Source organism: Scyliorhinus canicula, chromosome 21, assembly GCF_902713615.1.
Source record: "Scyliorhinus canicula chromosome 21, sScyCan1.1, whole genome shotgun sequence".
Lineage (NCBI taxonomy): Eukaryota > Metazoa > Chordata > Chondrichthyes > Carcharhiniformes > Scyliorhinidae > Scyliorhinus > Scyliorhinus canicula.
In genome coordinates this window covers 17,388,979-17,416,501 of record NC_052166.1, presented here as the reverse complement: position 1 = coordinate 17,416,501, position 27,523 = coordinate 17,388,979, and the positions used below count along the sequence as shown (strand labels likewise).

General features: G+C 45.5%; 1 protein-coding gene across 3 annotated transcripts in view; it reads right to left on the bottom strand.

The window, feature by feature from the left end:
* The window catches only part of LOC119955954 (C-type mannose receptor 2-like), a 109,210-nt gene that overhangs the window by 16,794 nt on the left and 64,893 nt on the right, over positions 1-27,523 (bottom strand). For all 3 annotated transcript variants that reach the window (XM_038782619.1, XM_038782618.1, XM_038782620.1), the window contains exons 6-8: positions 18,029-18,118; positions 16,524-16,613; positions 9,429-9,590 (exon numbers count right to left, since the gene is read on the bottom strand). In XM_038782619.1, the coding sequence (XP_038638547.1) occupies positions 9,454-9,590; positions 16,524-16,613; positions 18,029-18,118 (317 nt within the window). In that variant the 3' untranslated portion in view covers positions 9,429-9,453. The remainder of the gene's footprint in view (positions 1-9,428; positions 9,591-16,523; positions 16,614-18,028; positions 18,119-27,523) is intronic.

Genomic DNA, 27,523 nt, shown 5'->3' with positions numbered 1-27,523 from the left:
TATTCTAGTCAGGTATAAGAGGTTTAAATGAGAACTCATTAAGAATAATTAACTGTAATCATATTAGGCATTATTTCAGTGCAACTGAAATTGGTTTGAACTTTGGTTTTTGCACTGAGTGCTGAGCTTGTGGCATTTGAGTGCTACAGTGAGAGTTTACATAGAACATAGAACGATACAGCGCAGTACAGGCCCTTCGGCCCTCGATGTTGCACCGACATGGAAAAAAAAACTAAAGGCCATCTAACCTACACTATGCCCTTATCATCCATATGCTTATCCAATAAATTTTTAAATGCCCTCAATGTTGGCGAGTTCACTACTGTTGCAGGTAGGGCATTCCACGGCCTCACCACTCTTTGCGTAAAAAACCCACCTCTGACCTCTGTCCTATATCTATTACCCCTCAATTTAAGGCTATGTCCCCTCGTGCTAGCCACCTCCATCCGCGGGAGAAGGCTCTCGCTGTCCACCCTATCTAACCCTCTGATCATTTTGTATGCCTCTATTAAGTCACCTCTTAACCTTCTTCTCTCTAACGAAAACAACCTCAAGTCCATCAGCCTTTCCTCATAAGATTTTCCCTCCATACCAGGCAACATCCTGGTAAATCTCCTCTGCACCCGTTCCAAAGCTTCCACGTCCTTCCTATAATGAGGCGACCAGAACTGTACGCAATACTCCAAATGCGGCCGTACCAGAGTTTGGTACAGCTGCATCATGACCTCATGGCTCCGGAACTCAATCCCTCTACCAATAAAGGCCAACACACCATAGGCCTTCTTCACAACCCTATCAACCTGGGTGGCAACTTTCAGGGATCTATGTACATGGACACCGAGATCCCTCTGCTCATCCACACTACCAAGAATTTTACCATTAGCCAAATATTCCGCATTCCTGTTATTCTTTCCAAAGTGAATCACCTCACACTTCTCCACATTAAACTCCATTTGCCACCTCTCAGCCCAGCTCTGCAGCTTATCTATGTCCCTCTGTAACCTGCAACATCCTTCCGCACTGTCTACAACTCCACCGACTTTAGTGTCGTCTGCAAATTTACTCACCCATCCTTCTGCGCCCTCCTCTAGGTCATTTATAAAAATGACAAACAGCAACGGCCCCAGAACAGATCCTTGTGGTACGCCACTCGTAACTGAACTCCATTCTGAACATTTCCCATCAACTACCACTCTCTGTCTTCTTTCAACTAGCCAATTTCTGATCCACATCTCTAAATCACCCTCAATCCCCAGCCTCCGTATTTTCTGCAATAGCCGACCGTGGGGAACCTTATCAAACGCTTTACTGAAATCCATATACACCACATCAACTGCTCTACCCTCGTCTACCTGTTCAGTCACCTTCTCAAAGAACTCGATAAGGTTTGTGAGGCATGACCTACCCTTCACAAAACCATGCTGACTATCCCTAATCATATTATTCCTATCTAGATGATTATAAATCGTATCTTTTATAATCCTCTCCAAGACTTTACCCACCACAGACGTTAGGCTCACCGGCCTATAGTTACCGGGGTTATCTCTACTCCCCTTCTTGAACAAAGGGACCACATTTGCTATCCTCCAGTCCTCTGGCACTATTCCTGTAGCCAATGATGACCTAAAAATCAAAGCCAAAGGCTCAGCAATCTCTTCCCTGGCTTCCCAGAGAATCCTAGGATAAATCCCATCCGGCCCCGGGGACTTATCTATTTTCACCTTGTCCAGAATTGCCAACACTTCTTCCCTACGCACCTCAATGCCATCTATTCTAATAGCCTGGGTCTCAGCATTCTCCTCCTCAATATTATCTTTTTCTTGAGTGAATACTGACGAAAAGTATTCATTTAGTATCTCGCTTATCTCCTCAGCCTCCACACACAACTTCCCACCACTGTCCTTGACTGGCCCTACTCTTACCCTAGTCATTCTTTTATTCCTGACATACCTATAGAAAGCTTTTGGGTTTTCCTTGATCCTACCTGCCAAAGACTTCTCATGTCCCCTCCTTGCTCGTCTCAGCTCTCTCTTTAGATCCTTCCTCGCTTCCTTGTAACTATCAAGCGCCCCAACTGAAACTTCACGCCTCATCTTCACATAGGCCTCCTTCTTCCTCTTAACAAGAGATTCCACTTCTTTGGTAAACCACGGTTCCCTCGCTCGACCCCTTCCTCCCTGCCTGACTGGTACGTACTTATCAAGAACATGCAATAGCTGTTCCTTGAACAAGCTCCACATATCCAGTGTGCCCAACCCTTGCAGCCTACTTCTCCAACCAACACATCCTAAGTCATGTCTAATGGCATCATAATTGCCCTTCCCCCAGCTATAACTCTTGCTCTGCGGGGTATACTTATCCCTTTCCATCACTAACGTAAAGGTCACCGAATTGTGGTCACTGTCTCCAAAGTGTTCACCTACCTCCAGATCTAACACCTGGCCTGGTTCATTACCCAAAACCAAATCCAAAGTGGCCTCACCTCTTGTTGGCCTGTCAACATATTGTGTCAGAAAACCCTCCTGCACACATTGTACAAAGAACGACCCATCCAATGTACTCGAACTATATCTTTTCCAGTCAATATTAGGAAAGTTAAAGTCTCCCATAACAACTACCCTGTTACTTTCGCTCTTTTCCAGAATCATCTTCGCCATCCTTTCCTCTACATCTCTAGAACTATTAGGTGGCCTATAGAAAACTCCCAACAGGGTGACCTCTCCTTTCCTGTTTCTAACCTCAGCCCATACTACCTCGGAAGAAGAGTCCCCATCTTGCATCCTTTCTACCACCGTAATACTGTCCTTGACTAGCAGCGCCACACCTCCCCCTCTTTTGCCCCCTTCTCTGACCTTACAGTTTGGTGACTGAGGGAGTATAAGGGTTATTTAAAGTCTAGTATTTCTTTTATTTAGTTAATTAACTTAAAAGTTGCTGTTTGGTCTATAAGAAGGTGAATTTTGAATCAGCTTTAAACAAGGTTCTACTTGGACTTACTTGCAGCTGGAGCTTGTTAATTAGTTAATTGCATTAGGCCAGTTTTTTAGAAGCTAGAGTCACAGTATAAATAGGGGCTAGATACAGTGCAGACTTTGTTTGCACTGAGTGCTGAGCTTGTGGCATTTGAGTGCTACAGTGAGAGTTTGGTGACTGAGGGAGTGCTGAGCTTGTGGCATTTGAGTGCTACAGTGAGAGTTTGGTGACTGAGGGAGTTAGGTGAGGAGGGAGTAAGGTGCTCCTTACATTTCATTTCCTATATTTATCAAAGAGCGTGAAGGGAGCCAGGAGTTTAGAGTACAGCTGACTGGAAGCAGAGTCGGAGGGCGGAGGTCCAGTTGGTCCACAGGGCAGCTAATTCTGTAAAGTAAGAGGGGATGGAGGCTAGGGCAGTTGCATGCTCCTCCTGTAGGATGTGGGTGGTGAGGGATACCACTGGTGTCCCCGCTGACTATACCTGCGGGAAGTGCACCCAACTCCAGCTCCTCAGAGACCGTGTTAAGGTACTGGAGCTGGAGCTGGATGAACTTCGGATCATCCGGGAGGCAGAGGGGGTCATAGAGAAGAGTTACAGGGAGGTAGCCACACCAAAGGTACTGGACAAGAGTAGCTGGGTTACAGTCAGGGGAAAGAAAACTAACAGGCAGACAGTGCAGGGATCCCTCGTGGCCATTCCCCTTCAAAACAAGTATACCGTTTTGGATGCTGTTGGGGGGGATGACCTACCGGGGGAAGGCCCCAGCGGCCAGGTCTCTGGCACTGAGTCTGGCTCTGGGGCTCAGAAGGGAAGGGGGGAGCATAGAAAAGCAATAGTAATAGGAGATTCAATGGTTAGGGGAATAGATAGGAGATTCTGTGGTCGCGAGCGAGACTCCCGAAAGGTATGTTGCCTACCGGGTGCCAGGGCCAGGGATGTCTCTGATCGTGTCTTCAGGATCCTGAAGGGGGAGGGTGAGCAGCCAGAAGTCGTGGTGCACATTGGTACCAACGATGTAGGTAGGAAAAAGGGTGTGGAGGTAATAAACAAGTTTAGGGAGTTAGGCTGGAAGTTAAGGGCCAGGACAGACAGAGTTGTCATCTCTGGTTTGTTGCCGGTGCCACGTGATAGCGAGGCTAGGAATAGGGAGAGAGTGCAGTTGAACACGTGGCTGCAGGAATGGTGTAGGAGGGAGGGCTTCAGGTATTTGGATAATTGGAGCGCATTCTGGGGAAGGTGGGACCTGTACAAGCAGGACGGGTTGCATCTGAACCAGAGGGGCACCAATATCCTGGGGGGGAGGTTTTCTAGTACTCTTCGGGAGGGTTTAAACTAATTTGGCAGGGGAATGGGAACCGGATCTGTAGTCCAGCAACTAAGGTAGATGATAGTCAGGACGCCAAAGCACGTAGTGATGCAGTGGGGAAGGTAACAATGACAAAGGAGAGTACTTGCAGGCAAGGAGATGGGTTGAAGTGTGTATACTTTAATGCAAGAAGCATCAGGAATAAGGTGGGTGAACTTAATGCATGGATCGGTACTTGGGACTACGATGTGGTGGCCATCACGGAAACTTGGATAGAAGAGGGGCAGAAATGGTTGTTGGAGGTCCCTGGTTATAGATGTTTCAACAAGATTAGGGAGGATGGTAAAAGAGGTGGGGGGGTGGCATTGTTAATTAGAGATAGTATAACAGCTGCAGAAAGGCAGTTCGAGGGGGATCTGCCTACTGAGGTAATATGGGTTGAAGTTAGAAATAGGAAAGGAGCAGTCACCTTGTTGGGAGTGTTCTATAGGCCCCCCAATAGCAGCAGAGATGTGGAGGAACAGATTGGGAAACAGATTCTGGAAAGGTGCAGAAGTCACAGGGTAGTAGTCATGGGCGACTTCAACTTCCCTAACATTGAGTGGAAACTCTTTAGATCAAATAGTTTGGATGGGGTAGTGTTTGTGCAGTGTGTCCAGGAAGCTTTTCTAACACAGTATGTAGATTGTCCGACCAGAGGGGAGGCCATATTGGATTTAGTACTTGGTAATGAACCAGGGCAGGTGATAGATTTGTTAGTGGGGGAGCATTTTGGAGGTAGTGACCACAATTCTGTGACTTTCACTTTAGTAATGGAGAGGGATAGGTACGAGCAACAGGGCAAGGTTTATAATTGGGGGAAGGGTAAATACAATGCTGTCAGACAAGAATTGAAGTGCAGAAGTTGGGAACATAGGCTGTCAGGGAAGGACACAAGTGAAATGTGGAACTTGTTCAAGGATCAGGTACTGCGTGTCTTTGATATGTATGTCCCTGTCAGGCAGGGAAGAGATGGTCGAGTGAGGGAACCATGGTTGACAAGAGAGGTTGAATGTCTTGTTAAGAGGAAGAAGGAGACTTATGTAAGGCTGAAGAAACAAGGTTCAGACAGTGCGCTGGAGGGATACAAGATAGCCAGGAGGGAACTGAAGAAAGGGATTAGGAGAGCTAAGAGAGGGCATGAAAAATCTTTGGCGGGTAGGATCAAGGAAAACCCCAAGGCCTTTTACACATACGTGAGAAATATGAGAATGACTAGAGTGAGAGTAGGTCCGATTAAGGACAGTAGCGGGAGATTGTGTATTGAGTCTGAAGAGATAGGAGAGGTCTTGAACAAGTATTTTTCTTCAGTATTTACAAATGAGAGGGGCCATATTGTTGGAGAGGACAGCGTGAAGCAGACTGATAAGCTTGAGGAGATACTTGTCAGGAAGGAAGATGTGTTGCGCGTTTTGAAAAACTTGAGGATAGACAAGTCCCCCGGGCCTGACGGGATATATCCAAGGATTCTATGGGAAGCAAGAAATGAAATTGCAGAGCCGTTGGCAATGATCTTTTCGTCCTCGCTGTCAACAGGGGTGGTACCAGAGGATTGGAGAGTGGCGAATGTCGTGCCCCTGTTCAAAAAAGGGAATAGGGATAACCCTGGGAATTACAGGCCAGTTAGTCTTACTTCGGTGGTAGGCAAAGTAATGGAAAGGGTACTGAGGGATAGGATTTCTGAGCATCTGGAAAGGCATTGCTTGATTAGGGATAGTCAGCACGGATTTGTGAGGGGTAGGTCTTGCCTTACAAGTCTTATTGAATTCTTTGAAGAGGTGACCAAGCATGTGGATGAAGGTAAAGCAGTGGATGTAGTGTACATGGATTTTAGTAAGGCATTTGATAAGGTTCCCCATGGTAGGCTTATGCAGAAAGTAAGGAGGCATGGGATAGTGGGAAATTTGGCCAGTTGGATAACAAACTGGCTAACCGATAGAAGACAGAGAGTTGTGGTGGATGGCAAATATTCAGCCTGGAGCCCAGTTATCAGTGGCGTACCGCAGGGATCAGTTCTGGGTCCTCTGCTGTTTGTGATTTTCATTAACGACTTGGATGAGGGAGTTGAAGGGTGGGTCAGTAAATTTGCAGATGATACGAAGATTGGTGGAGTTGTGGATAGTGAGGAGGGCTGTTGTCGGCTTCAAAGAGACATAGATAGAATGCAGAGCTGGGCTGAGAAGTGGCAGATGGAGTTTAACCCTGACAAGTGTGAGGTTGTCCATTTTGGAAGGACAAATCTGAATGCGGAATACAGGGTTAATGGTAGGGTTCTTGGCAATGTGGAGGAGCAGAGAGATCTTGGGGTCTATGTTCATTGTTCTTTGAAAGTTGCCACTCAAGTGGATAGAGCTGTGAAGAAGGCCTATGGTGTGCTAGCGTTCATTAGCAGAGGGATTGAATTTAAGAGCCGTGAGGTGATGATGCAGCTGTACAAAACCTTGGTCAGGCCACATTTGGAGTACTGTGTGCAGTTCTGGTCACCTCATTTTAGGAAGGATGTGGAAGCTTTGGAAAAGGTGCAAAGGAGATTTACCAGGATGTTGCCTGGAATGGAGAGTAGGTCATACGAGGAAAGATTGAGGGTGCTGGGCCTTTTCTCATTGGAACGGAGAAGGATGAGGGGCGACTTGATAGAGGTTTATAAGATGATCAGGGGAATAGATAGAGTAGATAGTCAGAGACTTTTTCCCCGGGTGGAACACACCATTACAAGGGGACATAAATTTAAGATAAATGGTGGAAGATATAGAGGGGATGTCAGAGGTAGGTTCTTTACCCAGAGAGTAGTGGGGGCATGGAATGCACTGCCTGTGGTAGTAGTTGAGTCGGAAAATTTATGGACCTTCAAACGGCTATTGGATAGGTACTTGGATTAGGGTAGAATAAGGGAGTGTAGGTTAACGTCTTAAGGGCAGCACGGTAGCATTGTGGATAGCACAATTGCTTCACAGCTCCAGGGTCCCAAGTTCGATTTCGACATGGGTCACTGTCTGTGTGGAGTCTGCACATCCTCCCCGTGACTGCGTGGGTTTCCTCCGGGTACTCCGGTTTCCTCCCACAGTCCAAAGATGTGCAGGTTGGGTGGATTGGCCATGACAAATTGTCCAAAATTCTATGATTAACCTAGGACAAAAGTTCGGCGCAACATCGTGGGCCGAAGGGCCTGTTCTGTGCTGTATTTCTCTATCTCTATCTAACTTAGCTGGGAAATACGCTAAGGGTTAATCCAGGTAATAGTCTCAATTTCTCACATTTTACAAGTTGCTTGAGTTTGTAGTTACAAGTTACAAGTTTGTTTTAATACGCTATGACTATTTGTGTGTGGAATCACTCCTGGAGCGTAGTATCCTTTCCTCACAGTTTTACAAATTAAATAAGATATTCAGGTTTCTGTCTGGTATCCGAGCAATTGTTGGGATCTGGTACGGGATCATAATTTATACCTCTGAGTGGCAAGAGTTCTGTCAAATAGACAAGTATCGACAACTAATGGGATGAGAGGAGATAAAAACAAAATGTAAAACATAAAAATGAGTAAAACTAAATGGCATAGCTCCTGGTAATTGGGAAAGATACTAAGAAGAACACAGGGTGAGAAAGCTCCAAAGTAAGAGCTCCAAAAAGGGAGTTATATAAAGAAGCTTTCAAAAAACATCAAAATCAACAATGTTTACAATTATATTAGAAAAAAGAGAACAAGGGCAGCACGGTGGCACAGTGGGTTAGCACTGAAGCCTCATGGCGCCGAGGTCCCAGGTTCGATCCCGGCTCTGGGTCACTGTCCGTGTGGAGTTTGCACATTCTCCCCGTGTTTGCATGGGTTTCACCCCCGCAACCCAAAAGATGGCTTGGCCACGCTAAATTGTCCCTTAATTGGAAAAAAAATGAATTGGGTACTCTAAATTTTTTTTTAAAATAGAGAGTGGTGAGGAGCAATGTGGGGCACTTAAACTGATGAGGTCAATGAAAGTAAAGAAATGGCAAAAACCTTGAATAAATGGGCCGATGCATGCCATTGGAGAATGAGGTCAGCATGACCAATGTCGCATGGAAATCAATACCAAATCAGGGACAGCTAGTCGCCAAAGTTAATATAAGTAAAATAACAACTGAAAAAAATTACAGAGCTAAACAGTGACAAATCTCCAGTAGCATTTGGTTTCATTCACAGGGTTTTAAAGGGTATAGATGAGAAAGATGCCCTAACTATAATCCTTAACTAAAGTTTTCTTCATTTGGGAACCATTCCTTTAGATTACAAATTTGTGCATATCATGCTGCTACTTAAAACAGATGAGGGGCTGGTTTAGCACAGGGCTAAAGAGCTGGCTTTTAAAGCAGACCAAGGCAGGCCAGCAGCACGGTTCAATTCCCATACCAGCCTCCCCGAACAGGGGCCGGAATGTGGCGACTAGGGGCTTTTCACAATAACTTCATTTGAAGCCTACTTGTGACAATAAGCGATTTTCATTTCATTTTTTTCATTCATGAGAGAGGAAAACTAGGGAATTATAGACCGGTTAGCCTAACCACCATTGAAAAATTGTTCGAGTCTGTAATTAAGGACAGAGCAACTGAACACCTTGAACATTTTACAATCAGGTTTTGCCCTCCAATACAGCTCGGCCAATTAGTAAACATCCCACTCTCCCATATCATGCAGCATTGGCACCCATTAAATAAAATTTGGGTGCTGTGTCACTCCATCATTTGCCCACTCTATTTCACAACTCATGTTTGGTTTGCCTTCTCTAGCTCTTTCTATCTCATCTAGCCTTCATGTTGGCTGATAAATATATGTTAAGCTTTTATAAAAGAGTAAATAGTAAGCATGATTTTAGAGCCCAGCACTTTCAATTCCATCATACAAATGTGTGGAGCTCCTGCTTTTTAACAGTTGGAACATGGATAGCATGCGATCAAGATTCACTGTTCATATATTACCACAATGCAGCCTTTAATTAGCCACATCCTCCTTCAGTGACTTCAGGTTGGGCGGAGGGAAGCTAGATCAAGAGCTCACATAAATTATTTAAACCCTCTGACTACAATATTTTAAAGCGAGCTCCTCGCCATCACCACATTACATTAATGCTTGTAACTTACTTAAGTGGAATCTGGCAAGACAGGACTAATTCTTTTTGTAAAATAGTTTAAATCCATCCAGATAGTCGTCGACTGTTAGAATAGTGGCACCTCCAAAAAGCCTTCTCTTTGCCAGCATTATTACTGAAGCCTCGTCCTTTTTCAAAACCTCTGCAGCATCATCTAAGGAAAACAGGGGATGTTTAAAGTATTTAATATTAATATCTATTTCCTTTTCCTTATCACTGTGATCTCTCTTATCTTGTGCTCGGCTTTAAAATGCCATTTCACCAGTGATGCCAATGATTTTGCTTTGCACTCAGATTGATTTGGTGATAGTGCATTGACTAGACTAGTCTACACTGTATTGGTGTACATTGATTGTCATCATTATTTTTTACTTCTTTTAATGGGATGTGGGCTGGCTAGGACAGCAATTTTATTGCCCACCACTATTTGAATTGGAGCTGTATAAGGTTCTGGTCAGACACCATTTGGTGTATTGTGAGTGGTTTTGGACCCCATATCTAAGGAAGGATGTGCTGGCCTTGGAAAGGGCCCAGAGGAGGTTCACAAGAATGATCCCTGGAATGAAGAGCTTGTCATATGAGGAACGGTTGAGGATTCTGGGTCTGTACTCATTGGAGTTTAGAAGGATAAGAGGGGATCTTATTGAAACTTACAGGATACTGCGAGGCCTAGAGTGGACGTGGAGAAGATGTTTCCACTTGCAGGAAAAACTAGAACCAGAGGACACAACCTCAGACTAAAGGGACAATCCTTTAAAACAGAGATGAGGAGGAATTTCTTCAGCCAGAAGGTGGCGAATCTGTGGAACTCTTTGTCACAGAAGGGTGTGGAGGCCAAATCACTGAGTGTTTCAAGACAGAGATAGATAGGTTCTCGATTAATAAGGGGATCAGGGGTTATGGGGAAAGTCAGGAGAATGGGGATGAGAAAAATATCAGCCATGATCGAATGGAGGAGCAGACTCGGTGGGCCGAGTGGCCAAATTCTGCTCCTATGTCTTATAAGAACATAAGAACTAGGAGCAGGAGTAGGCCATATGGCCCCTAGAGCCTGCTCCGCCATTCAATGGGAACATGGCTGATCATTTGTGGACTCAGCTCCACTTTCCGGCCTGAACACCATAACCCTTAATCCCTTTATTCTTCAAAAACTATCTATCCTTATCTTAAAAACATTTAATGAAGGAGCCTCAACTGCTTCACTGGGCAAGGAGTTCCATAGATTCACAACCCTTTGGGTGGAGAGGTCTTCCTAAACTCAGTCCTAAATCTTTCACCCGCCAGTGGAAACAACCTGCCCGCATCTATCCTATCTATTCCCTTCATAATTTTATATGTTTCTATAAGATCCCCCCTCATCCTTCTAAATTCCAATGAGTACAATCCTCTTCTACTCAACCTCTCCTTGTAATCCAACCCCTTCAGCTCTGGGATTAACCTAGTGAATCTCCTCTGCACACCCTCCAGCGCCAGTATGTCCTTTCTCAGGTAAGGAGACCAAAACTGAACACAATACGCCAGGTGTGGCCTCACTAACACCTTATACAATTGCAACATAACCTCCCTTAAACTCCATCCCTCTAGCAATGAATGACAAAATTCCATTCACTTTCTTAATCACCTCTTGCACCTGTAAACCAACTTTTTGCGACTCATGCACAAGCACACCCAGGTCTCTCTGCACAGCAGCATGTTTTAATATTTTATCATTTAAATAATAATCCCTTTTGCTGTTATTCATACCAAAATGAATAACCTCACATTTGTCAACATTGTATTCCATCTGCCAGACCCTAGCCCATTTACTTAACCTATCCAAATCCCTCTGCAGACTTCCAGTATCCTCTGCACTTTTTGCTATACCACTCATCTTAGTGTCGTCTGCAACCTTGGACACATTGCACTTGGTCCCCAACTCCAAATCATCTATGTAAATTGTGAACAATTGTGGGCCCAACACTGATCCCTGAGGGACACCACTAGCTACTTATTGCCAACCCGAGAAACACCCATTAATCCCCATCTCTTTCTTTCTATTAATTAACCAATCCTCTATCCATGCTACTACTTTACCCTTGACGCCTTGCATCTTTATCTTATGCAGCAACCTTTTGTGTGGCACCTTGTCAAAGGCTTTCTGGAAATCCAGAAATACCACATCCATCGGCTCCCCATTACCTACTGCTCTGGTAATGTCCTCAAAAAATTCCACTAAATTAGTTAGGTACGTTTTGCCCTTTATGAACCCATGCTGCGTCTGCCCAATGGGGCAATTTCCATCCAGATGTCTCGCTATGGATAGCACAATCGCTTCACAGCTCCAGGGTCCCAGGTTCGATTCTCGCTTGGGTCACTGTCTGTGCGGAGTCTGCGCATCCTCCCCGTGTGTGTGTAGGTTTTCTCCGGGTGCTCCGGTTTCCTCCCACAGTCCAAAGATGTGCATGTTAGGTGGATGGGCCATGATAAATTGCCCTTAGTGTTCAAAATTGCCCTTAGTGTTGGGTGGGGTTGCTGGGTTATGGGGATGGGGTGGAGGTGTTGACCTTGGGTGGGGTGTTCTTTCCAGGAGCCAGTGCAGACTCGATGGGCCGAATAGCCTCCTTCTGCACTGTAAATTCTATGACACTCCCATTTGGAAGCAAGGGGTCATATTAGCGAGAGGCAGCACGGTTTTGTGAAGGGGAGGTCATGTCTCACTAACTTGATAGAGTTTTTTGAGGAGGTCACAAAGATGATTAATGCAGGTAGGGCAGTGGATGTTGTCTATATGGACTTCAGTAAGGCCTTTGACCGAAGTTAAGCTCACTGGCCTATAATTACCCGCTTTCTGCCTACCTCCTTTTTTAAACAGTGGTGTCACGTTTGCTAATTTCCAATCCGCCGGGACCACCCCAGAGTCTAGTGAATTTTGGTAAATTATCACTAGTGCATTTGCAATTTCCCTAGCCATCTCTTTTAGCATTCTGGAATGCATTCCATCAGGGCCAGGAGACTTGTCTATCTTTAGCCCCATTATCTTGCCCATCACTACCTCCTTCGTGATAATAATCATCTCAAGGTCCTCACCTGTCATAGCCTCATTTCTATCAGTCACTGGCATGTTATTTGTGTCTTCCACTGTGAAGACCGACCCAAAAAACCTGTTCAGTTCCTCAGCCATTTCCTCATCTCCCATTATTAAATCTCCCTTCTGATCCTCCAAAGGACCAATATTTACCCCAGCCACTCTTTTTTGTTTGATATATTTGTAGAAACGTTTACTATCTGTTTTTATATTCTGAGCAAGTTTACTCTCATACTCTATCTTACTCTTCTTTATAGCTTTTTTAGTAGCTTTCTGTTGCCCCCTAAAGATTTCCCAGTCCTCTAGTCTCCCACCAATCTTTGCCACTTTGTATGCTTTTTCCTTCAATTTGATACTCTCCCTTATTTCCTTAGATATCCATGGTCGATTTTCCCTCTTTCTACCGTCCTTCCTTTTTGTTGGTATATACCTTTGCTGAGCACTGTGAAAAATCGCTTGGAAGGTTCTGCACTGTTCCTCAACTGTTTCACCATAACGTCTTTGCTCCCAGTCTACCTTAGCTAGCTCTTCTCTCATTCCATTGTAATCTCCTTTGTTTAAGCACAAAACCCTAGTGTTTGATTTTACCTTCTCACCCTCCATCTGTATTTTAAATTCCACCATATTGTGATCGCTCCTTCCGAGAGGATCCCTAACTATGAGATCATTAATCAATCCTGTCAATACTATGAGCATTCAGGTAAAATACACTTATGTTGGCTTTTATACCTCTGTTTTGAATCTTAACACCTCGATCAGTAACCTCTCCTAAGTTATATTTCCTTTTAACTTTCTCCTAATTTTCCTTGTCGTTGAACCCATATCTTCATGTAACAACCCGCCGCGTCGCTTACCATTTATGTTTTTACTTCCCGTTTTATTCTTTTTAGTATTACTGGGCCTATTCACTGAGCTTCCCTCAGTCACTGATCCTTGTACTGTCGCCCTTTTTGATTTTTAACTGTGGCTCCTCTGCCTTACACTTTCCCCTTACTGCCTTTTGTTTCTGTCACTGTTTTACTACCTTCTGACTTCCTGCATTGGTTCCCATCCCCCTGCCACATTAGTTTAAACCCTCCCCAACAGCTCGAGCAAACACCCCCCCTAGGACATCGGTTCCAGCCCTGCCCAGGTGCAGATCGCCCGGTTTGTGCTGGTCCTACCTCCCCCAGAACCGGTTCCAATGCCCCAGGAATTTGAATCCCTCGCTCTTGCACCATCTCTCGAGCCAAGCATTCATCCTATCTATCCTGACATTCCTACTCTGACTAGCTTGTGGCACAGGTAGCAATCCTGAGATTACTACCTTTGAGGTCCTACTTTTTAGTTTAACTCCTAACTCCCTGAATTCAGCTTGTCCCTTTTTTTTAACCTATATCGCTGGTGCCTATGTGCACCATGACAGCTGGCTGTTCACCCTCCCCCCCTCCCCAGAATGTCCTGCAGCCACTCCGAGCGGCTGTGTATGGGTATTTGTGACCATGGTACCATTGTTTTGCTACGCTGGGCTGTGCTGGGCTCCTCCATCATGAGGATGAGGGTAGTTGTGGAGGCTCCTCCTTCACTGAGTTGTTTAATTGTCCACCACCATTCATGGCTGGATATCTCATTTTCCGGTATGCCTGGTGTTCCTCCTGGCATGCCCTCCAGCACTCTTCAATGAACCAGGCTTGGTTCCCTGGCTTGGTGGTAATGGTAGAGTGGGAGATACACCAGGCCATGAAGTTATAGATTGCAGTTGAGTACAATTGTGCTGCTGTTGGACCCAGTTTTGATTTGCTAGATCTGTTTGAAACCTATTCCATTTAGCACAATGGTAGTGCTACACAACACAGTAGAAGATATTCTCATTGTGAAGACAGGATTTAATCTTCAAAGGTACTGTGCGATTTTCACTCCTATCAATATTATTACCCCACCACTTTTTCTTCTGTGTGTGCATGTGTGTCTGTATGTTTGAGGTTGTGAGTGTTTTGCTGCATTTACCGTTTGGATATTACTTGTCATGTGAGAGTACAGTGATGCAGTCATGCAGTGATGTCAGAGAGTGGGTGGTGATGGGCTGTCTGTCAGCTTTTTACTTTTGTTGTAGGCTGTTTGCTGCAGTGTGTGTTTTAGTTTCGTTTTCAGAGCTGGATAGCTGCAGTCACAGCCAGAAGGTGTATTAGAGTCCCTCTCTGTAATCTAAAGAATGTAATCGATCCTTTGGTGATTTAAAACTATTAACTGCTCTTAGTTGTGACTTTAACCTGATGTGCTTCTGTTTAAAGGTTTTTCTTTAAAGTCTTCTGGATGTTAAAAGGACAGCTTACGGATTACTTAGTGTTGTATTCTTTGGGGGTTGTATTTTAATTAATGGTTGCTAAGATGTTCACTGTTTTAAAAAGGTTAACTTGAATTCATAGAATAAACATTGTTTTGCTTAAAAAATACTTTTCCATTTCTGCTGCACCACACCTGTAGAGTGGGCTGTGTGCTCCCCATACCACAATCTATTAAAAGTTGTGGGTCAGGTGAACTCCATGATACACTTTGGGGTTCTCCAAACCCTGGCCCATAACATATTTAAATAAATGGTTGTCCTTTCTTTTGATTAAAATTTACCAACAAACTTTCTTATGTCTATTCTTTAAAGTCACAACTGTTAGTGGGCTAGTGTGTGGTCAATTTCAGCCCTGGAGTTACATTTAACCAATAATTCTAATAAAAATTCCCGAAATCTTTGGCCCTTGGCCACCAAATAATTAGTCACCAGGTTTGTAAATTGAAATACATTTCCTGTTTATTTATAACAGGAATGATGATGAAATATGCAGTAAACATAACTGGAAAACATCAAGCTAACCATTTTACTGTCCTACCCTCTAGCCACAAGACAGACAAATGCATCTTGTCTATTTAATAAGGTAGTTCTATGTGCAAACAAATTATTCTTTATAACAGAAGAAACATGAGGTAGTGGGTAAGAATGATTCTTAATCAAAAGTCCCTCAAGTGGGATCCAAATCCATGCTACAAGGTGATGGATGTATCTTTCCACAGTGCATGTTGCCATGCTCAGCAAATAATCTTACAAAATTAGTGAGCATAACATCTCAGTTTATATGTGGAGATTAAATAAATGAAAAAAAAACACATTTTTATTCATAGAATCCCTACAGTGCAGAAGGACGATATATGGCTCATCGAGTATGCACCGACTCTCGGAAAGAGCATTCTATCTATGCCCACGGCCACGCCCCAACCCTGTAACTCTGCATAATATGATGGCTAGTCCAAATAACTTGCACATCTTCGGACTGTGGAAGAAAACCAGAGCACCCAGAAGAAACTCACACAGACACAGGGAGAGCGTGCAAGCTTCATACAGAAATTCACCCAAGGCCGGAATTGAATCTGGGTCGCTGGTGCTGATAACCACTTGTGCCACCATGCCGCTCTGTGCTATTGGATTGCACAAGTTGCTATCTTGTACAAGTTTGCATCCGACGTTGATCAATTTACTCTGGATAAAATTAAAAGCCTGAGGTGCTGGAATAGGACTTCAGTGGCACTAACCCTGTTGTAAATTAATCATGATACCTGAAGGAGAGGCTAAGATTATATTCAGAAGCAGGAGCATTGGAGGAAGCAGGCAATGAAATAAGCTGGGCAATCAAATCAGTAAAGTAGGTGGCAGACTTCACGGAGATGAACGTGTATGTCCTTGTAATGAACACGCAGAGCAAGAGCGACAAGTCTATTTAAGGTTGACAGCCAGAGATCTGCAATGATATACTATGGTTTCTGGACATGGAACAACCCAGTGGGGTACTAGCAAATTACTACGGATGCTGGAATCTGAAACGAAAGGGAAAATGCTGGAAAATCCAGCGTTTTCCCTTTCATTTCAGATTCCAGCATCCACAGTAATTTGCTTTTATCCAGTGTTTAACTCACTGCCACCTCTCTTCCAGGAATGCCTACCCTGAAGACGTACTGCTAACTCCAGCATTTTCCCTTTCGTTCCAGTGGGGTACTAACCTGGACAAACCGGAATACACATGGAGCAGTCTACGCCACGTTTATTTTTCGCACAATATTGCTTGCAGGCTTCCACAGAAACACCACACACTATGAAAAACAATAACATTATACTGAATACTTTATTAGCTACTCTGGTGCACATTGATTTAAGCCATGTAAAAAGAAGAATTCTCACCAAATCTATTTGGTATTTATCAGTACTTCTTTTCTGAACAGATGATAATTTTTTTCAAACTACATAAATGGCTTGAAGATAAAAGGTATGAAGATCTCCCTAATTAGCTTAGGTTCTCCCTTAAACTCATGGAAAATTCTTTGCCTTCCAGAACCATGGACAGAATTCTCCTTTCCCGGGACATCTGGAATCCGTTCCCTGATAGGATGAAGAATCGGGCGTCGAGGTGAAATCGGGACCGGCGCCCGAGCACGATGCTCGGGGGGGGGGGGGGGGGGGGGGGGGATTGGACACAAAAAAAGACAGTGGGTCTAAATAACCAATTTGCATCTATTTAGCGGGCATGGCACCTGATGCTCTGGCCTGCCATGGTTCTCCGCTCCCCACAACCAAGAATCACATGGGCGCAGACCATTTGTGGCCTCAGCAATCGTGAACATGATGTGGTGGACCTCGCAGCGGGCCAAGGGGGTTCCCCCCTTGGTCCATCGCGAGGTCCACCATGCCAGGTTTCACTGGTAGTGACCATCCTCCCCCCAACAAAGCACTGTCTGCCCTCGCTTCATCCAACAGTTCCCTCCCTTCTCCCCCCGCCCTCAACAGAGGCCCCTGTAATAGGAGGAACCCCCAGAGAAAGCTGTAATATTGGACCACCCCAAGGACTTCTGTAATAGGGATCCCCCTTAAACAGACCCCCTGCCTAAAGGAACCCCCTCCACAGATCCCCCCCCCCACACACACACAGGCAGTAGGAAGTAATACAGTTGAATACTTACCTTGCAGCTCCACGTGCTCATTCCTCGAAAGAGAGCAGCCTGCATCTGATTCCTACAGATCCATTATCTGCAAGCCATTCACAGCTTTCGAATAGTTGTCTGTGATTGATAGCTTGTACAAACCATCTTTGATCCATTCATATCCCTTCATGTTTCAGTGGCCGAAGTGGTGAAACCCCAATGTTGTAAACATTGACCACATCAAAGAGATGTAAGTGCATCCCTATCACTCAAGCATGTGATTTCACTGCATTTACAGGGACTACTTTTAGTACAGATGCGGCCATCTTTTAATGATGGTGGCACAATCTCTGTGGAGCTGACCTTGCCCCACTTGAGTGACTGTGCAAACCATGCCCCCAGATTCTCTCTGTACTGAGTGCCAGAAAATATGGAATGAAACCTCGGTTGTGTAGCTGGAAAGATACGTGATGGTTTTCAGTCTGATCCTGATACTCTGACAAATGTCGGGACAATTTGACATGTAGTTTATGCAGTGAACATAGAATTCAATGTTTATTCAACCAAAAAGAGAAGGTTAGCAATCATACCTTCAGCGAAAGAAGTCTTCACAATACCAGTGCAATCACAAATCTGATCCTCAAAACCGCACTTTGGTCCAGGAAATCCTGACGCACACACTTTAAAAAAATCAGAGATGGTATTGAGAAAAAAATTTCCTAGTGTAAAAGCTGGAATATAAAAATAAATGCTTTAAGAATGAAGGTTATTAACCTTTCATCAAATCCCCTAGCAGCAGTTTAATACTCAAGTATTGCGGGGAACTCTACTTGAATTGCATTAAATAGATTTTTTTAGTCTTTTGGTTAGTCAACATTTCTTACTTAAGGGCATATGAATTGATACAATGGGCGGTATTCTCCGTTTTGAAGGCAGCACTGGACTTTTACAACAACTAGATTGGTACCGGACCGGTCATAATCTGTTAATGGGCTAGCTCCAGGCCACGTGGAACACGATCGATTCCAATGAAAAACGGTGCCTTAATGGATAGGGGCGGATCAGGCTCATGGGGCAGGGTCCGGTGGTATGATGATGGTGGATAAGAAGGGTGGGGGGGGGGGGGGGGTGAGAGACCCCCCAGTTAGGGTAATCACATGGCATGTGAGGGGGTTAGGAGGTCCAGTCAAGAGGTCAAGGGTGCTTGTACATCTTAAAAGTTTGAAAGCCGATGTAGCAATGCTGCAGGAGACTCACTTGAGTGTGAAAGACCAGGTGAGACTTAAAGAGGGCTGGGTTAGTCAGGTGTTTCACTCTGGACTTGACGGAAGAGCTCGAGGGGTAGCGGTAATGGTCGGCAAAAGAGCACGCTTTGGGTGGAGAAGGTGGTGGCAGATCAGGGGGGTAGATATGTGATTGTGACAGGGGCGCTGGAGGGGAGGTTAGTGGCGCTGTTAAGTGTATACGGCCCCAATTGGGAGGTTGTTCAGGTCAGAGCCACATGGGGGAGCCCGTGAGATGCAGGAATTTCTAGATCAGTTGGAATACCCGAGGTTAGGGGAGGGGGACAGGGCTACATTAGAAGGAGCGATAGTGGAGCAGGAGATAAAGGATGCGATTGGGAGAATGCAGTCGGGGAAGGTGGCAGGGCTGGATGTGTTTCCGGTGGAATATTATAAAAAATTCAAGGATACGCTGGCACCCCTGATTGTGGGGATGTTTGAAGAGGCGATAGGGAAGGGGGTGTTGCCACAAACTTTGGGGCAGGTATCGATATCCCTGTTGCTAAAAAACGATAAGGATCCGAAGGGGTCGTATAGGCCCATATCACTTCTGAATGTGGACGGAAAAGTATTGGTGAAAGTACTGGCGGGTAGGCTGGAGGAGTGCCTCCCAAAGGTGATAGGTGAAGATCAGACGGGGTTCGTGAAAGGCAGTTCTTTTCAAACATTAGATAGGTATTGAACGTTGTTATGGCACCGGCAGAGGGGAAGGAAACAGAGGTGGTTGTGGCATTGGACGCTGAGAAGGCGTTCGACCGGGTAGAATGGCAGTTCTGGAGTGGTTTGGGATTGGACCAAGATTTGTGAACTGGGTAAAGCTATTATATAAGGAGCCGAGGGCGAGTGTCCGCACAAACAACATCAGCTCGAGATACTTTTCTCTCTACCGTGGGACGAGGCAGGGATGTCCTATGTTCCCCCTGCTGTTTGCACTCGCGATTGAGCCATTGGCTATCGCATTAAGAAGTTTGGGGGTATGGAATTGAATAGTGCGGGAGGGAATAGAGCATAGGTTGTCCTTGTATGCCGACGACTTACTGTTATACGTGTCGGAACAGAGTGTGTCGATAGGGGGAATATTGGAGCTGCTTCGAGTTTTGGGTCTTTCTCGGGATACAAACTGAATCTCGACAAGAGTGAATATTTTGTTCAGGTCCATTGTCCCCTGAAGGTGGCTGCGCAGGTCGATAGAGTCGTCAAGAAGGCATAAGGCATGCTTGCCTTCATTGGAAGGGGTATTGAGTACAACAGTTGGCAGGTCATGTTACAATTGTATAAGACTTTGGTTCGGCCACATTTGGAATACTGCGTACAGTTCTGGTCACCATATTACCAAAAGGAAATGAAATGAAATGAAAATGAAATGAAAATCGCTTATTGTCACAAGTAGGTTTCAAATGAAGTTACTGTGAAAAGCCCCTAGTCGCCACATTCCGGCGCCTGTTCATGGAGGCTGGTACGGGATGTGGATGTTTTGAAAAAGGTGCAGAGGATGTTCACCAGGATGTTGCCTGGTATGGAGGGCGCTAGCTATGAAGAGAGATTGAGTAGATTCGGATTATATTCATTAGAAAGACGGAAGTTGAGGGGGGACCTCATTGAAGTCTAGAAAATCATGAGAGGTATAGACAGGGTAGATAGCAAGAAGCTTTTTCCCAGAGTGGGGGACTCAATTACTAGTGGTCATGAGTTCAAGGTGAGAGGGGAAAAGTTTAAGGGAGATATGCGTGGAAAGTTCTTTACGCAGAGGGTGGTGGGTGCCTGGAACGCATTGCTGGCAGAGGTGGTAGAGGCGGGCACGATAGCGTCATTTAAGATGTATCGAGACAGATACATGAATCGGCAGGGAGCAGAGGGATACAGATCCTTAGAAGATAGGCGACAGTTTTAGACAGAGGATCTGGATCGGCGCAGGCTTGGAGGGGCTGTTACTGTGCTGTCATTTTTCTTTGTTCTTTGTTTTGGTCCAAAGTAGAGGATTACAGGAAGGAGGCTTTTACGGTCATTTCTAAAGTGGTGCACGTTGTCATAATATACATATCAGTATATAATGATGCAGACACACACTGACTGACACACTGCAAGACCAATCAACACAAACAACACAGCAGCCAATCACCAGTTAGGGCACGGTCACTATAAAGCCAGAGGGCACTAGTTTTCCCGCTCATTTGGGATGCAGCCTCTGAGAAGGACAGAGCTTGCAGCTTGTAGCACAGACCTTCACCATGTGCTAACAGTTTAGACTGGTCAGGATAGGCATAGGTCTTCAGTTAATCTAACATAGTGTCGACCCACAGTGAAAGTATGTTCAACAGTTCCTAGCTTAATAAAATAGTGTTGTACTGTTACAAGTGTTAGTAGCCTGCCTATGTCACTGCTAAGGTAAACACAGTCTCCACAGATCCAGAGTACCCAACACATCACACGTGAAACTGGACCCGGGACCCCGGGTGGCCATATTCGGGGTGTCGGACCAGCCAGGGTTGGAAACGGGTGCGGAGGCAGATGTTGTAGCCTTCGCCTCGTTGATTGCACGAAGTCAGATCCTGATGGGGTGGAGGGCAGCCTCTCCACCCTGTGCCCTGGCGTGGCGGGGGAACTTGTTGGAATTCTGGACTCTTGAGAAGGTTACGTTTGAACTGAGGGAAGGATGGAGGGGTTTTACGATTCATCATTATTCATCATGCACTTTCAAGAACTGGATAACATTGAACGTTATTTGGGGGGGGGGGGGGGGGGGGGGGAGAGAGTGTGTTGATGGTGACTTTGGGTAATTCCTGATTCTTTTTTGTCATTTGGTTATGTGAACATGCGGGCTAATGTTTGGGGGTTGGTGGGAGGATGGGATCGTTGTTATTGATATGGGGATTGACTTATTTGTTACTGATTATTGTTTATTGTTGGTGGGTGTAAATTTGGGAGAAAATGTGAAAAAGGAAGAGAATAAAGAAATATCTTTTAAAAAAGAAAAACGGTGACAGATTCGCCGGGGTCAGGATTGCCACTCAGGAGGCTGGCAAACTACAGCCGCATATTAGCACTCGACTCCCCATAGACACACTCATCCCAGCCAAAAAGATGGCAGCATGGAGAGTGGCACCCTGGTTTGCCATCGCTGAGTTGGAGACCCTGCTGGACACCATTGAGGAGAGGCAGGCCATCCTGTTCCTGGGGTGAGAATGAGGTTCTCATGTGCCGCTGTACACTGTGCCTGGGTGCAGGTGGCAGAGGCTGTGAGCGCGGAGGGCCCCACTGCCAGGACTGGCCAGCAGTGCCGAAAGAAGTTGCACAACCTCTTCAGGATGGCCAAGGTGAGTAGGCATCACTGTGGCCCTGGCACCAACCCACATTCCACACACCACCAGATGAAAGACGACCGAACCCCACCCAGCAGCAGCATGCGCGCTCCCCATCCTGCACTATATTCTAGCACCCATACAGGCCACCATAGCTGGGTGCCCAGGCCACGAAGGCCACCAGCTGCCCACCTCCTGTGCTGCTCACGTCAGACTTTGTGCATTCTGTAGACCTGTGGGGACCCCGGACCTGGAGCACCTCACCGCAGCGGAGCGGCAGTTCTGGACCTGGTCAGTGGTCCCGGAGAGAGAGCAGTCATAAGGCGGAGGTTGGCATCGGGCAACCATGTGAGAACCCGCTGTGTTTCTGTTTCCCATGGCATGACCCCCATTCCACCACCCCCACACCACCCCTTCACGATTGCTCTCCACCACCCACCACCCCAACCCGTGATCCAGTCATGCATCATGTCTTGTGTCTTACAGGATCCCCTGGCGACGAGGCAGGCCCTTCTGGTGTTCCGCCACCCTTAACCCCAAGCAGATTCCAGTGACGAGGAGGCAACAGACAGCGAAGAAAGCCCCCAACTGTCAGCCAAGACACCCGGGAGCACCAGTTGTGGGACGATACTGATTTACCGTCACAGCTGTCTCGAACACCCTCTACCATTCCAGAGACATTCACCTCGGTTGGGAACTTCAGTGAAGAGACGCCTGGACCACGCATGTGCTGCGGTACATCAGGTGGAGGTAGAAACCCTCAAGGGGGCGGATGTTCAGAGGGCCGAGCTGCTGTCCAGATGGGTCTCGGGCTTCTGGATAGGATGGTCCCATCGATAATGGAGATGCACAGCCAGAGACTACATGAGGGGCTGTCAGCAGCCATTCAGTGCCTACAGGAGGAGTCCAGGGGTAGGAGTCATTGCCGACAATGCATGCCACCAAGGTCAACACTGAACAGGTGGCGTCCGCAGTGGATGCCGTGGGGGCGTTGGTGTTGGCCATGGGTTATGTTGTCCAAGGCCTGGGCACTCTGTGCGGGTGGTGGCCGAGGCACAGGACAGCGCTGCCCTGTCACAGGCAGCTGTGTACCAGGGACACCCGGACGTTGCAATCTCGGTAAAAAATGGGATGAGGTCCTACAAGCTGAATTCAGGGAATTAAGAGTTAAACTAAAAAGTAGGACCTCAAAGGTAGTAATCTCAGGATTGCTACCAGTTCCACAAGCTAGTCAGAGTAGGAATGACAGGATAGATAGGATGAATGCCTTGCTCAAGAGATGGTGCAAAAGGGAGGGATTCAAATTCCTGGGGCATTGGAACCGGTTAGGGGGAGGTGGGACAAGTACAAACTGGTCTGCACCTGAGCAGGACTGGAACCAATGTCCATGGGTGTTTGCGAGTGCTGTTGGGGAGGGTTTAAACTAATGTGGCAGGGGGATGGGAACCGATGCAGGAAATCGGAGGGAAGTAAAATACGACAGAAACAAAAGGCAGTAAGGGGGAAAGTGTAAGGCAGAGAAGCCACAGTCAAAAATCAAAAAGGGCCACAGTACAGGGTACAGTGACTGAGGAGAGCTCAGTGAATAGGCCCAGTAATACTAAAAGGAATAAAACGGGAATTAAAACATAAATGGAAAACAAAGCAGCAGGTTAGTACATGAAGATATGGGTTCAACAATAAGGAACATTAGGAGAAAAGTTAAAAGGAAAAATAACTTAGAAGAGGTTACTGATAGAGGTGTTAACATAGATACATAGAAGATAGGAGCAGGTGGAGGCCTATTTGGCCCTTTGAGCTGCTCCGCCATTCATCACGATCATGGCTGATCATCCAACTCAATAGCCTAATCCTGCTTTCTCCCCATAGCCTTTGATCCCATTCTCCCCAAGTGCTATATCCCACCGCCTCTTGAATATATTCAAAGTTTTAGCATCAACTACTTCCTGTGGTAATGAATTCCACAGGCTCACCACTCTTTGTGTGAAGAAATGTCTCCTTATCTCTGTCCGAAATGGTTTACCCTGAATCCTCAGGCTGTGACCCCTGGTTCTGGACACACCCATAATTGGTAACATCTTCCCTGCACCTACCAGTCCGGCTAGAATTTTATCTCTCTATGAGATCCCCCCTGATCCTTCTGAATTCCAGCAAGAACAATCCTAAACTAGTCAATCTCTCCTCATATGACAGTCCCGCCATCCCTGGAATCAGTCTGGTAAACCTTCGCTGCACTCTCTTGAGAGCAAGAACATCCTTCCTCAGAGAAGGAGGCCAAAACTGCACACAATACTCCAAGTGTGGCCTCACCAAGTTCCTGCACAATTGCAGCAACACATCCCTGCTTCTATACTCGAAACCTCTTGCAATGAAGGCCAACATAGCATTAGCCTTCTCCACCACCAGCTGCACCTGTATGCTTACCTTCAGCGAATGGTTCACAAGGACACCCAGGTCCCGCTGCACACTCCCATCTCCCAATTTACAACCATTCAGGTAGTAATCTGCCTTCTTGTTTTTGTTTCCAAAATTAATCACCTCACACTTATCCAAATTACACTACATCTGTCATTGGTTTGCCCACTCGCTCAACCTGTCCAGATCTTGCTGTAGGATCCCTGCATCCTCGTCACAATTCACCCTCCCACCTAATTCGGTATCATCTGCAAACTTTGAGATGTTACATTTTTCAAATCATTTATATATATTGTGTAGAGCCGGGGTCCCAGCACCAATCCCTGCGATACCCCACTGGTTGCTGCCTGCCAATTTGAAAAGGACCCATTAATCCTCATTCTTTGTTTCCTCTCTGCCAACCAGTTTTCTATCCACCTCAATACATTTCTCCCAATCCAATGCGCTTTAATTTTGCACAATAATCTCTTATGCGGAACTTTGTCAAACGCCTTCTGAAAGTCCAAATATACCACATCGACTGGCTCCCCCTTGTCGACTGTACTGGTTACCTCTTCAAAGAATTCCAACAGATTTGTCAAGCATGATTTTCCCTTCATAAATCCATGCTGACTCTGACTGATCCTGCACTGCTTTCTAAATGTTCTGCTATAAAGTCCTTGATAATGAATTCAAGCATTTTTCCCACTACCGATGTTAGGTTTACTGGTCTATAATTCCCTGCTTTCTCTCTACCTCCCTTTCTGAATATCGGAGTGACGTGAGCTACCCTCCAATCTGCAGGGACAGTTCCAGAATCTATAGAATCTCGGAAGATGACCACCAATGGATCCACTATTTCCAGAGTCACCTGCTTAAGCACTCTGGGATGCAGATTCTCAAGCCCTGGGGATTTATCCCCTTTCAGTCCCATCAGTTTTCCCAGCACCATTTCTCTACTAATGTTGATCTCCCTCAGTTCTTCCCTCTCACTAAACCTTTCATTCTCCAACATTTCTGGGATCTGATTTGTGTCCTTGTTTATTAAGATTCAAAACGGAGGTAGAAAAGCCAACATAAGGGTACTTTACCTGAATGCTAGTAGTATTTGGAACAAGTAAATAAGCCGATGGCACAAATCATCATGAATGGCTATGATTTAGTGGCCATTACTGAAACGGTTAAAGGAAGGTCACGACTGGGAGTTAAATATCCAAGGGTATCAAACAATTCGGAAGGACAGAGTGGATGGTATTAACATAATAGTTCTGTTATTTAAGGATGACATCTGGGCAGTCGTGAGGGATGACATCGGTGTGATGGAAGATATGGTTGAATCCATTTGGGTCAAAATCAGGAATAGTAAGGTGAAAAAGTCACTGATAGGTGTAGTCTATAGGCCACCAAATAGTAGTTTCACAGAACAGTATGTAATGGAACCTACGAGGGAACAAGCGATCCTAGATATGGTCTGTGTAATGAGATAGGATTGATTAATGATCTCATAGTTCGGGATCCTCTCGGAAGGAGCGATCACAATATGATGGAATTTAAAATACAGATGGAGGGTGAGAAGGTAAAATCAAACACTAGTGTTTTGATGCTTAAACAAAGGAGATTGCAATGGGATGAGAGAAGAGATGGCTAAGGTAGACTGGGAGCAAAGACTTTATGGTGAAATAATTGAGGAACAATGGAGAACCTGCCAAGCAATTTTTCACAGTGCTCAGCAAAAGTTTATACCAACAATAAGGAAGGAGGGTAGAAAGAGGGAAAATTGACGTGGATATCTCAGGAAATAGGGGAGAGTATCAAATTGAAGAAAAAAATATACAAAGTGGCAAAGATTAGTGGGAGACTAGAGGATTAGGAAATCTTTAGGGGGCAACAGAAAGCTACTAAAAAGCTACATAAAGCTACTATAAAGAAGAGTAAGATATATTATGAGAGTAAACTTGCTCAGAATATGAACAGATAGTAAACGTTTCTAAAAATATATAAAACAAGAGTGGCTAAGGTAAATATTGGTCCTTTGGAGGATCAGAAGGGAGATTTAATAATGGGAGATGAGGAAATGGCTGAGGAACTGAACAGCTTTTTTGGGTCGGTCTTCACAGTGGAAGACACAAATAACATGCCAGTGACTGATAGAAATGAGGCTCTGACAGGTGAGGACCTTGAGACGATTGTTATCACTGGGGCGGTAGTGACGGGCAAACTAATGAGGCTAAAGGTAGACAAGTCTCCTGGCCCTGATGGAATGCCTCTCAGGGTACTAAAAGAGATGGCTAGGGAAATTGCAAATGCACGAGTGATAACTTACCAAAATTCACTAGACTCTGAGGTGGTTCTGGCGGACTGGAAATTAGCAGACGTGACACCACTGTTTAAAAAAGTAGGTAGGCAGAAAGCGGGTAATTATAGGTCAATTAGCTTAACTTTGGCAGCAGGAAAGATGCTGGAATCTATCATCAAGGAAGAAATAGTGAGGCATCTGGATGGAAATTGTCCCATTGGACAGACACAGCATGGGTTCATAAAGGGCAGGTCGTGCCTAATTTAGTGGAATCTTTTGAGGACATTACCAGTGCGGTAGATAATGGGGAGCCAATGGATGTGGTATATATGGATTTCCAGAAAGCTTTTGACAAGGTGCCACACAAAAGGTTGCTGCATAAGATAACGATGCATGGCGTTAAGTGTAAAGGGTAAAGGATTGCATGGTTAGAGGATTGGTCAATTAATAGAAAGCAAAGAGTGGGGATTAATGGGTGTTTCTCCAGTTGGCAATCAGTAGCTAGTGGTGTCCCTCAGGGATCAGTGTTGGGCCCACAATTGTTCACAATTTACATAGATGATTTGGAGTTGGGGACCAAGTGCAATGTGTCCAAGTTTGCAGATGGCATTAAGATGAGTGGTTAAGCAAAAAGTGCAGAGAATACTGAAAGAGGGCAGCAGAGCGGAGCTGCTGATTGGCTGTTGCGGGGAAAATTTCCACCCATGCATTGAGGTCACTGTATCCAGAACATGTAGGCATTTAAGGCAGCACGGTAGCATGGTGGTTAGCATAAATGCTTCACAGCTCCAGGGTCCCAGGTTCGATTCCCGG